Source organism: Dendroctonus ponderosae, unplaced genomic scaffold (genome assembly GCF_020466585.1).
Source record: "Dendroctonus ponderosae isolate FM_Combo_2020 unplaced genomic scaffold, Dpon_F_20191213v2 Dpon_F_20191213_6, whole genome shotgun sequence".
Taxonomy (NCBI): Eukaryota; Metazoa; Arthropoda; class Insecta; order Coleoptera; family Curculionidae; genus Dendroctonus; species Dendroctonus ponderosae.
The window spans coordinates 1,908,580-1,921,317 of record NW_026018814.1 but is presented as its reverse complement, the minus strand read 5'-3'; the positions used below and the strand labels follow the sequence as shown (position 1 = coordinate 1,921,317).

The 12,738-nt window shown below is 38.1% G+C and overlaps 3 protein-coding genes across 3 annotated transcripts in view; 2 read left to right on the top strand and 1 right to left on the bottom strand.

Annotated features, from left to right (window-relative positions):
• LOC109536416 (inactive dipeptidyl peptidase 10) overlaps window positions 1-2,887 on the top strand; it is a gene marked incomplete in the record, with an annotated part of 29,733 nt that extends 26,846 nt beyond the window's left edge. Inside the window, 1 exon segment of the mRNA XM_048667311.1 lies at window positions 708-2,887.
• Window positions 2,884-7,751, bottom strand: LOC109536417 (CLIP domain-containing serine protease 14D). The gene is made up of 8 exons (XM_019902618.2): window positions 7,448-7,751; window positions 4,222-4,357; window positions 3,963-4,162; window positions 3,803-3,911; window positions 3,564-3,745; window positions 3,418-3,510; window positions 3,145-3,332; window positions 2,884-3,072 (listed from the first exon to the last, which is right to left on the bottom strand). Exons 1-8 carry the CDS (start codon window positions 7,521-7,523, stop codon window positions 2,956-2,958), a joined length of 1,101 nt encoding a protein of 366 aa, XP_019758177.2. The 5' UTR covers window positions 7,524-7,751; the 3' UTR covers window positions 2,884-2,955.
• A 243-nt stretch (window positions 7,752-7,994) lies between these two features.
• The window catches only part of LOC109536234, a 6,316-nt gene continuing 1,572 nt past the window's right edge, over window positions 7,995-12,738 (top strand). Inside the window, 9 exon segments of the mRNA XM_048667245.1 lie at window positions 7,995-8,607; window positions 8,648-8,839; window positions 9,562-9,655; window positions 9,902-10,063; window positions 10,126-10,273; window positions 10,326-10,434; window positions 10,489-10,767; window positions 11,269-11,276; window positions 11,731-12,204. Coding sequence (XP_048523202.1) covers window positions 7,995-8,607; window positions 8,648-8,839; window positions 9,562-9,655; window positions 9,902-10,063; window positions 10,126-10,273; window positions 10,326-10,434; window positions 10,489-10,767; window positions 11,269-11,276; window positions 11,731-12,204 — 2,079 coding nt within the window.

Sequence of the window (12,738 nt, the reverse complement as noted above, 5' to 3'; positions counted from 1 at the left end):
CGATGGTTCACTTTCTAAAAAGGCCATTTAGTTCTCTTTGGAATGATGTAAAAACGAGCGTTCTTGCCCATTTTCCTTCCGAGAAACATGCAAAACGGGACGGAAAACATGAAATTTTGCAATAATCTTATGCGACTCGGGCACAAAACGACGATAATTTTTCTAATTTCATAGACAACAGAAGACTGTATTTTTTCTAATTTAAAGCTGGATCCGGCCCTGGTTTAAAGAGCGCTTTGTTTAGAAATATTGGCTTAAAAGTGAAGAAATCCAACCAAAAGTCCTCCTTATGATTGTTTCAATTTAATGTTTCTACTTGAAACAGTACACAAGACGTTAAAGTTTACAACAGCCATAAACCGAGTGAAATCTCGAGTTTGAAGCCAAATTGAAGCGCACCGGTGCATTTCCTGCGGCTTAATGATAGTTTGAAAAACATTTTGCTCGCTTTATTGCCGAAAGTCTCTAGAAGTCTACTAAACTCCTCAACGAAAATTATTTCTTTGCTGCCTCATAAATCTCGTACGGTTTCGTGGCGAAACAAAATGGACTCGTTATGTTTGCGGAAATAATGCTTGATGGTCTTATCAGCAGTTCGCAGGAGTAATAAAAAAATTGTAAAAATCTCGCAGAAAACACCAAAAATATGTTCTTTTTGTGGCGTACGCTCATTCAATTTCAATGAAAAATAGTAGTTAATTTTGTAGATTTACCCTGATGAAAGTCACGGCTTGGGAGGCGTAAAAAAGCACCTGTACAGAAGCATGGGCCAATTCCTGGATGATTGTTTCATAAAGCAAGTGCCGCCTCAATTTAAGGCGGGTCTGCGAGACGACAGCGACGAAGAGTAATATACCATTTATGACTTTATCTAAGTCAATTTGAATTAGGAAAGTCATCGCGTGAACCTGCCTGAATTAAGAACTGTACAAGTTTAAAAATGAGCTAGAAGCACATTGTCACACCTCAATCATTCGCATTCCAAAAGTAACTTTTTAGTAAATTGCAATTGAGCAATAAGTGCGGGACCTTTGAGCCAATATTTGTCTTTAAACGCTTCGATATAACTGATCCGAACATGTAAATACCCAATTAAAGCGTGTACAGAATCTATTTGATGGCGGGCCCTTTTCTATACGTGTCGACATCCCTTAGCGTGTGTTTACGAAGGGATGCAAGTGATTCAAGTGCCAAATTTTACGATCGGTGTCGTCAAACTTGAATGTTCTAGTGTAAAACGTATTGTAGATGTTGTGGCAAAGTAAATTTTTTAAAAGCGTCCCTGTACTAGGGAGCAGGTATTGGCAAAGATGTGATAAGGAGACGGTAACACGCAAAAAAAAATCCACTGCAAGAAACTACAAAGAGGAATTGACCGTTTTTTGTGCAGCAATGTATTTTTATATTGGTTTTCCCGCAGAGAATCTACAGCTTTCGGGTTCCTGATAGGAACGTCCAAAGCTGTAGAAGTCATTGTGTTACTTACACACTGGAGGCTTCATAAAGATGACCGGGAAATTTTAGCACGCAACTTTTCATAACTAAGCAAGTCGGCAAAATGCTTTCATTTCCGGAATATCGGCGGTTTGAAATTCTTGCCTGAAAAAGCTAGAAACTATATAAAATATTGTGAATACTAGAATTTAGATTTGAAATGACCAATTGTTTTTGCAACTATACATAGTAGCGTAATTATTGATAATAACGAAGAATTGATCTATTAGAAGTTATGGAAATTAGAAACATAGAGATTTAAACTTGATGCGAGGCAGGCGAGGTGACCGGAAAAGTATGGTGTTTTACCTGCCTTCCCTATAACTAAGCATTGATACACTGCTACTTCTGAGAAATTGTTAATGCGGCCTAACATTTGTAAAATTCACTAAGAAAATTGTATAAACGCGTTTGGAAGCAGTGAAAGTGGAGATGGTCAATTCGGGTTAATTGCAAGAATGGCATCGATTTGCTTTACTGCTTCTAAATTTCCCTCGATGGAGTCTTCAAAAGTGTTCACTGAAATTGTATCCAACAAAGCTCTACGCCACTGAATCTTCACTAAAACTTAACTCAGATTTTCAAGTCTATTCTAAATCAACTCGGTACTTAAATAGTGGACCAACTCTATTTTTCCAAAGGCAGATTTTCTAAAATCTAAAACAATAAAATTACATTGCATATAAACAACTTGAACAATATTTAAGCTGTATATTGTAGTGTACAATCTTGAGAAGGCTTCATGTTTCGATAGCAATAAAGCATTTTGTAGAAACTGTGAATTCTTCGAGCACTGACTAATGCTTCAAGTAAACCTGGGTTGTTGGACAGTTTTGCAAAAGTTTCGCAGTTTATAATCAATTAGACAAAATCCTTTTTCGGTTTTCCTAATAGCACAATAGATGTAGATTGTTTCCTTTTGAAGATCATGCTCGAAGCTTTAATACTCTATAGCAAACAGATATATAAAAGAAACTAGAGTATTACTAAGATACCTGATTGATCCTATCAAAGGTAAGTGAGACAAATTTAGTGAGATAAATGTATCTTTGTTAAGTTTTAACTTATTGACCTGTTATTTCCGTCATGATCAAAACAACCTCTATTTGTAGAAGCGAACTGTGAGAACTAGCTGTTAGTTTCCCTTCAGAAGAAAACTATCAAAGAGAAACATGGTGTGTGTTTCTTTCCGAAAAAAGTAAGCACTAATCGTGGATCAGTTGAAAAACAATGATCGAAATATGCAACAAAGCTTGTTGCTACTTGATTAGTGCTTACCTTCAGTTTTCCCATACTTTTAATATGTACATAGTTTGACGCAAATAGAAAATAGTTTAGTTTCCATCACATCCACATTTGTCGAAATAGGTTGCCAATAAAACCCTGAAGTATCTGTGTAGTGTTTGATATTGAATAAAATGCCCTTTTCTAAACAGTTAACCCCGTAAAGCTCAGCAATATTCATATGAGTTGGGGAGAGTTTTCCCTGATCCAAGTGATGTATTTCTTCGTATTAGTGTAGACGCTTGGAACGCCTGCAGCTCCACATTGGTCTGAGCCAAACGATAAAATCCCCACCTGCATGTGCCAACATTTAAGAAAATGTTCTCCAACTCGAAAGCTGGGAAAAAATAGAACCAAGTAAAGTACCTGATAGTAAGTCTCGCTGTGCCTAACAAGGAGTGGAGCGCCTCCAAAGCCGCTGCAAGCATCCTGTTCTCTTTCACCTCCTGCGCATACCTGCTCTTCGGAAATTGGTAGCGTTTTTCCATAAACTCGCTCGCATTGGCCCAAGCTCACAATCGGCAGGAATAAATTCTGCTGTTGAAGTGGCGTTTCTAGTGACAAAAAAGTTAACGTCGCTGACCTGATTTCCATTGGGTTACATGAACTTTGAAAAGATTTAAGTGCTGCATTATTCACCTGTTTGGCCGGCTGTTTTGCCCCAGCCGACAAGAATCCCATTGTTGCTAGTGACTGACCACGATTCCGGCAGGCAAATTGGCTGCGCCGTTACTGGAATTTAATTTTCATGTTTTCTCTCCGACTTTAATTAACTACTTACTTACCTCCATACTTTATTTTGGTTTTGAGCACTAGTAAGGCAATGTTGTGCCGGTAAGTGCCCTTCTCATACCCCGGATGGACGATAACGTGACTAATTGGAATGTCCTGGACTGGAAGGCCGCAGAACTCTTCGCCGCAATCAATGTCCGTATCGGTGGCCCATTCGCCAGCCCTCACAATGGATCTGTTTTGCAGGAAGTTTGTTCTCGAGTCGCATTGTTTGTTACCTTTGTGAACTCACAGTTTGTAATTTTCGGCCTTCGCCAACGGACAGTGAGCAGCAGTCAACACCACCTTGCTGCTGATTATTGATCCAGTGCATGGAAATTTCGTCTCGCCGGTTAAAACATCTGCAATTTCCCGAAGGTTTCAGCCGATTTTGTATGAAAATTTGCACTTACTTCGAAAGCCAATCCGCACAACCCAGGGATAAGCGCCAATTCCGTCATATCCATCTCCTTCCACTTGCGATTGTCCGCATTTTATTCCTTCAACAAATTTGCCTGGATTGGACGATCCCACTCGATTGATCGAGTTGCTTTCTGGCTGCGGACAACAAACTAGTCCAGATCCTTTGTATCCGCAACTTATTTCAGTTAATCTGCAAGGTTTTTTTGCGAAATTCACAAAAATCCAGCAAGGACAGTTGGGAGGGTTTACTTATCCTCCAGGACACATTGGTTGTCCAATATGGTGGACAAAACTGGACAGGATCTCAACGGGATGCATTCACTGGTTGAAGGGCAAATTGCTCTTTTCCTTATTCGGTGTGATACTGGGGTCGGTATTGAATAATCTGAGTATAAAGAAGAACAGCTTAAAAACCGGAAAAGTCATCGACTATTTGGAAAACCTGCAAAAATCCAGGCAACAACTAAAGAGAAATGAACTAAATAGTGACTAGCATTAGAACACATGCCTTACAGATCTGAAACACACCTTTAAATCTAATGAAATTAATTGAAAAAATTAATCAATTCAGAAGGAATCAACGCGGTTTTTTTGCCTCAACATTAGGCTTCAATCGGGCCACTAACAGATTTTTGAGGAATTTTCAAAATTTGAAGTTGAGTTTTTTGTGCCTCAAACCGGAAATAAAAATTTATCTCTCCGTAACTACAAGAGATAGAAGTGCGATTTTCGTCCTCAAGATGATGAAGAATCTTGTTAAGATGCTCGATGAGTTTGATTTCCATCGGAGTACTGAGCGGATTTTGAGAGATTTTGTTGGGTTTTTGTCCGGAATTTAAAAAATGTTGCTCCCAAATCAGAAGAGATCGAAGCACGCTTTTTGCGTCAACATGAGGAAGGGCCCTATTAAGATGCTCAGTGAGTTTCGCTTCAATGGGGCAAATAACAGATTTTTGAGGAATTTTCAAAATTTATTTTTTGTTTTCGTTTTTTGTGCCTCTACCCGGAATTAAAAATTTCTCGCTCCCAAACAACAAGAGATAGAAGCATATTTTGTCCTCAACCTAAGGAATCAAGTAACTAAGAGGCTTTCGAGGAGTTTTCAAAATTTCAAGTAATGTTTTTGTGCGTCTTTTTCGTCGCCTTTCAAGTAGTTTCCAGCACAGGCAAAAATTCTCAGAGACTTTTGTTGTAATTTTACAATTTGTTCAATAAATACATTAATTATTCTAGTGCATTTTTAATAAGGATCCATACAGCACAATCAATTAAATTTCTATAAACGCCGCAAGATTACGTAAACCACCTTGACATTGCTGAAGATTTCAAGGCGGCACAATAAAAAAAATTATGTACAAGAATTAATTGTGCACAGTTTTGAATAACAATAAGCCAGTAATTGGCCACAACTTTATAAGGAATCATTACCGGATTTAATATAGTTTTTATTGGCGTAATTCGTTGATTTAATCGGTCCGATATCACGAACAACTTCTCGAGAAGAGGAAATTACTATTAATAGCATCCGCAGAACCGGTTTAAAGCCTATTAGCTTTCATCAGCTGGTCTTAGCCTGAAAATAACACTCCCGAAATCTGCACTTCAATGTATTTTATATCCGCACGAATTCAGGAGTGTTATTTTCAGGATAAACCCAGCGGAGGAGATCCAGTAGAAGCAAAGACACCGAGAAAAACAAATTTCAAAATATGTACCTACTTTTATCCAAAAAAAAACTATTTATTAACTGTAACAAATTCATTTTTTCAGTAGAAACTATTGTTCTGAAGCATTCCAGCATTTCCCAGTGTTAATCACATCAAAACATGTACAATGAACAATAAATGGGCAATTTTTCCAAAATCACCATGACCAAGGTCGACGTTCAAATTGGGTGGTCAACCATTCAGAAAAATTGCGATCGATGTCTCTAACTCAATAAACAGTATCAAATCGATTATAATTTTCCCTGTCATTGCCAAGTTATATTTGAAAAAAACGAGACGAAATTCGAGAAATAATAAAAACGCAATTGTTACATCGCAGTATTTTAATTGACTGGTTAGATTGTTTTCTCACAGTTATTTTTGCATGAATGATGATCCTGTTTGGTGTGCAAAAGATGCATTTCCACGAATCCTTGAACATTTACCAACACGTAATTCTTCTTACGCATTGTTGCACTGAAAAACGACTTCATTTGCATATGTTGATTTTTCACTTATTTATTTTGTGAAACTTGGAAAAATCCGTGTTTCTTCTTTTGAAATGACTTCTTTGATGCTTAATAATTTTGTCTGTAGCCGATTGGAACATTTGTTAAGAGACTAGAGATCAGTCACCGAAACAAACTAAGGCTACTAATCAAAGATCATGAGTAAAAATTACGGGTTTTAACATAAATCGGGCCGCAGTTAATTAGCAAAACATAACGACGTTGAAAGCATAAAAATCGCCGGATGTTGTCAGTTTAGGAAGAAATGGCCGATGAAACACCAAGGTTAATAGTGGATACGAAAAAGACAAACTGAATTATTGTTTTGCAACTTACGCATAACATTTTTGCGCTAAATGACTTCATGGACAGCATGAGCGAAGCCTACATAATTTCTGCCAAGAAGTTGAAGCGTTTGCAAATTGGTTTCGATGCACTTATTGTTCGTTTAAATTATTCTGCGCTTTTAATGAACTTGCGATTTTTGCCTGGGAATCAACATGCTGATGCTAAATAGCTAATTATCGTTTTACCTAAGCAAAAAATCTTCAATTTGTTTAATTGCAGACAATTAATGCTCGTCTATGTAAAGTGATTCACTTTATTGAAGCGCTTAATTATTTGATTGCTATTCTACTAAAAATAGACGCAAATTAGCTAAAATTTTGTTCCGGAAAAGTGAGAAAGCAGTTTTCCGTTGCTTTGCTGTAGCAAGTTTTAACATTTAAATAATTGGTTTGTTGAAAACATCATCAATAAATAAATTCAGTTAAGAAACTCGAACACCCGAAAAACAGGAAAGTAATTTATTTATTTCCACTCTCTCGCTCAAATAAAACAGTAAATAACTGGAACTGGGTTATTACGGAAATTTGTCTATTTTATGAACTATTCATGAACAATAAGGCTTCCTTCATTGTAATACCAACAGAAAATCGACAACGCAAAGCAAAATTGCCTTTCGAATTATTAAACATCACTGAACCACACGCAAAAAGAATCAACAAGTATTGCTTTGTGAACAATGTGATGGATTGTTTTTTTTTTGGTTTAGTTGCTATCAAAATAGAGCTTTTGAAGCATTTGTCAGTATTACTTTTCTATATGAAGCAATTTTTAGGAGAACACCCAAAATTGGCTACTTGATTCAAAAAGTTGCATATTTGTTGATTCCAAATGTTTAATAAACCGAACTATTTATGCATTTAAATCTTGGATAAAAATTCTGTAATTTAAATGATTTTGATTCAGAAAACTGACCTGCAATGCACAAAGCTTCATTGATAAAAGCGGCCAACAACAGCAAACAATTCACGCTTTTCACTTTACACATCATTCGAGCTGGTGTTTGTTGTTACAGAATAATGATCATAACACAAACTCAATGAGTAAAAAATCACAAACTGCTTAATGCAATAGATTTTGACCTTCCAACTAAAAAATCATCATACATGCGTAACGCGATATGAATTGCCGGATTCAACTTGAAATCATCCCCACTCGCCGTTCATGTTTATCTACTTCAGAGCTTTTCATGCAGTTGTTGAGGAAAAACCAGCTTTGGGTTTCACTTAAAAACAGGGCAAAAGTATCTGATGGTTTTGCGTAAAAACATGCTTTGGGAAAATTTTGGAAACTTGAGATTCTCCCGAAATTTACAAATTATGTGGACATACTAATTGATTTCGATGTCGATGGACATCGCATGTTCACAGGGCTATTTTCTTGCGGCCAATTTAACCATTTTCCCCGGCAGTTGAAAAGATCAAAGCTGCTACCCCAATTTCAATATTTTCCATATGCAACCATGTCATCGCTGATGGCTCTTACGAAGAACATCGTCAATACGTATTTCCTCAATTATCACTGTTTGGTTTTCTTCAGCCAAAGCCCTGCAAACTTCGACTTGAACCTGACACAAGTGCCCATTTTGGCCATAAATCTGGACAATCGCGACAATATAAAAAATATATTTAACTATGCAGGATGTCAGGGATTTTTTCTGCAAGTGAACCAGCCAGTGGCGGTGTTTAGAGCCATCGAGCAGCAGATCAAAGTGCATCCGGACCGATTCAACCAGCGCAAATACGTGTTTTTTGCAACCGAAAATTGGAGCAAAGAAGTCTTTCAGATCTTTGAAACGCTCGAGGCAAACTTCGTTTCTGACCTTACCGTAATATTTGCCAACAGTTTTTTGAATGAAAGTAGCCAAGTGTTCGATATATGGACTCACAAGTACACAGGTCGGACGGGAAACAATAAGCCATTCTTGTTGGACAAATGGTTTGCTGAAAACGCCTCATTTTTGCACAATAACAATTTATTTCCCAACAAGTTGGGCAATCAAGGGGGACGGATGCTGAAACTTGCCGTATTCCCTTATGAACCGTATGTAGTTATTGGTAAGAAAGTTATTATTGGTAAAAAAAGTGTGCTTCTGGTTTGTCGTTTCTTGTTCAGAGCCTCGAGGCATCGACTCCTACTCTTATATGGGATCTGAAATGAAGATTCTGGAAACATTTAGCCAGTACGTGAATGCCAGTATTTCGCCTGTTATTAACCAGGCAGACTATTGGGGCGAAATCTGGAACAACTGGTCGGGTAGTGGACTGATGGGCAATTTGGTTGAAGACAAAGCTGACATTGGGGCAGGTATTTGCCTAGAATTTATCTATAGTATATATCTAGGAAACATATTTTATATTTTTACTAATGAAAATTATGCAGGGTGATTTCGGTTTAGTCTTGATAAGTTCGGGAATCAATAGAACAGATTAGAATAATCGTTTTACATCATACACCTGTATGATGTAAAAGTGTTCCCTAAATCGAGTCGCTTTATACAGAGATTTTTGCCTCCTGTTCATATTTTGTTCTGTTTCTGAGATATATTGACTTGAGACTAGGCCGCCACGCTCACCCGATCTGAATCCTTTGGATTATTTTTTTTGGGGACATTTGAGAGCAATCGTCTATGAAACGCCAGTAAATACCCGTGAATTATTCACAGGATTAAAAACTCTTAAGATAAAAAAATAATTAGAAACAAAAATGTATTGAGGCTGGAGGAATGCTCTGAGCAATTATTTTTATATATTTATTAGTTGGTGAAAGTTCGCAGTAAATCTTGTGTTCTTAAGTACCTGTGATTAAATAATTGTTTGGCATTCTTTTGGAAACTCCAGTTGACACAAATCATTGGGTTTCCATCCAGAAAAAATTGTCACGAGAATCGGATGATATTTTCGAATCGACACGATTTAGGGACAATCTTTTATATCATCAGGACCATCAACTCCAACCTGTTCAATTGACGTCCGAAGTTACCAAAATTGAGCCTGAATCACCCTGTATATTCTAATCATTGCTTGAAGCTGCTTTATACACCTGGGAGTTTGCCTACGAGTATCTCGACCTGTCCAAACCAACCGTACGAACGGGAATCACATGCCTGGTTCCTGCTCCAAAGTGAGTCCAATTATGACCAAACCACCAGTTTCTTTCAAGAAAATTGTCCAGGCTTTCAGCAGGTTGGCTGACGCCCTTTCGGGTTTATTCATTAGAAGCCTGGATGGCTCTGATAGGGACTTTAGCCCTAAGTTTCCTGGCGCTCTATGCTTTGAATAAGTTGCAGATTTCTGTTAAGCCACAACTGAAAAGGTGCAGGAGGAATTATTTTCACCTGAGATTTAGTGAAAAATCCCCGTTTTTTAGTAAACACCACATCAACCAACTGAAAGGAAAATTGCTGAGCAAAACCCTGATGTCTGTGTCAAAGCCATTTGTGATGCAATCCATCACCAACAAAGAAATGGCGCAAGGAAATCTGGCAAAGTATTTGATGGGTTTGGTGTTTTTATCCACGCTGGTTCTCAGGTAATCCGGGATATCAGCAGTACTACTGGGGGAAAGTTGCATAAACTACTGATAATTTCCAGTACCACTTTTGATAGTGGATTAGCCACAATTATGACCGTCCCCAGATACGATAATCCAATCAACACCATAGAGGAGCTGGCCGAAAGTGGGCTGTCTTGGGGAGGAACACAAGACGCTTGGATTTTATCCATTAACAACTCCCTAGAGGTTTGAAGCAGCTGTTGTTTAAGGGAAGGTTTAAATTGGAGAATTTTTGCAGCCCAACTTGATGAAGCTGGTGGCTCGTTTTGTTGCCCACTCAGAGGCAAATCTGCGGAAGTACTCGCTGGGTGATCAGTTCGCTTTCGGTGTGGAACGACTTCCTAATGGTAGAGTAAAAATTTTCCATTTTTTCCATCACTCAGCAGTTCTGGCCCATTCAGATAACTACGCAATCGGAGCTTACATTAAGGAGGACGTGATCCAAAACTACCACCTAATGACCCAGGATATTTATTGGGAAATGTGTGTAGTGATGATGAGGAAAAGTTCAGTACTTCTAACTGAAGTCGACAAGTTCGTGCTGCGCGTTTTTGAGGCTGGATTGATTTCCTATTGGCAAAATGAGGCAATTAATCTTTACGCCTGATTAATCAATTAATTGCTGCATCAACACATTGCAGGCCGCCACTCAATATATGGACCGAACGGTGCAGACAGCAGTGAGATACTACAGCTACAACAAGCGAAAAGACATCGTCAAACTGAAAATGTTCCATGTTCAGGGCGCTTTTGCCATTTTAGTGGTTGGAAGCATCATTTCCATTGCATTTTTTTGCGCGGAACTCGCATATTACAAATTAATATCTAGTGCCCACAGCCCAGTTATTCATCTGGGCGACTATGTTTTATATACGAGGGATCACAAATTTTGAGATTACTCAAAAACCCATGGCACAGCATTATAAAATGAATTTATTCAATTAATCGAATAGAGTTTTTTGAAATTTAAACCGCGTTTGTACTCGCTAAGCAAACCCTGAACGCGCTATTAAATATGGATGTTCTATTCTATGGACTCGATTAGCGTACTAATATTGACACTAAATAAGAAACAATGCTAATAAGCATGCACGTCACCCATATGGAATTATTTGTAAATAATCGTGCAACGATATGGGTGGTAATAATTCTTGTTAAACTGTGTCATTTTCACGTTGCAGCCCTCCGAGTAAGTCCGTCTCCATTGAGTTTACCAAGTGGCAGATTTTCAATTTTTAGCTGAGAAAATGCTGCATTTAAACATCTTGTTAAGCACCATCGTGCAGCAGTACTTGACGCCAAAGTGTGTTATTTTGATAACTGATGGTCTCAACCCCAGCCCAAACGTCCCCCTTGGTACCAATCTGCTTAACGTGAATGTGAACGCAAATTTAAGTAACATTTTCGGAAACTTTGGCTGCCAAAATTTCATTTTGAACGCCAACGATCTCAGTAAGGCATTTGGGGCTGTTGAGTGGGCGCTTTCCAGGAATCAGGAAAGCTTCAATGAGAGAAAATACTTTGTTATTAACCACAAGAACCAGGAGGTGAATGATTTTTTTGAAAACGAAGCAGTGAATTTCGTGGCGAACCTGGTGGTGGCAAATGTGCAGACAATGTGGGCAAAACATCAGCTTTTATAGCCAGATGAAGAGGAAATTGAGGTGGAATTTTGGACGCATCCTTATTCAGGAACCAGCGGCAACAATAAGCCAGTTTTAATCGATAGATGGTTTTCTTGCAACCAAAGTTTCTTGCAGGGAAATGGGATTTTTTATGATAAAACCAGAGATCTGCAAGGGCGCGTAGTGAAAGCGGGAGTGTTTGATCTTTGGCCCTATGTAATTCTGGGTAATATATTCTGGGCGCTTTCAAGCACTTTAATAAGGTTCAATTTCAATTCAGGCAATATTAGGAACATATCAGGCGCTGATATCCAGTTGCTTCAAACTCTAATAAACTACATAAATGCCACGGTGGAGTTTCATATAGTGAGAGATTTGTGGGGAAAGATTTTTTCGAATGGCAGCAGTTTCGGCGTTAAAGGCAAAGTATTTAAGGGACATGTCGATATAGCGTTCGGTAAAGGTTTTGAACAATCCACTAGTGGGAAGTTCTAATGGAAGATATTTGTTCCAGCTGGAATTTACTTGGCAGAAGACGTGGTTCACAACGTTGATTACACGCTCCCTTATTCGAGAGCGGATGTAACATGCTTAGTACCCAAACCAAGGTAAACGATTTTTTTGGGCTCTCTAAATTAATATTTCCCGGTAGCAAACGTGCATTTCATCTAGCTCAAGAACGCGCAATAATTTTTATTGGAAAATTATTCAAATTGCTTTTATGTCTCCGAAGTTTCGTTTAGTCTACAACATTTCCCAAGTCATCATCTCCATGTATGTGAAGGATTCTTACGGCAGTAAGCCGATTTTTTTCATGTAATTGACCGAAATATTAATGCATTTGTGTACGGTTTATTTTAGTATTGTTTGGATGAAAGATTGCAGGTTTTTCAGCCGTGAAAAATATCAGCTAAAGAGCTGTTGCTTAAAGTAGCAAAATTTGCTAAAGAAAACGTGCAAACCGCAGTTCAACACAGGGGCGGATCCAGCTTTAAATTCAGGGGGAGGTTATGTAGAAAAAATACA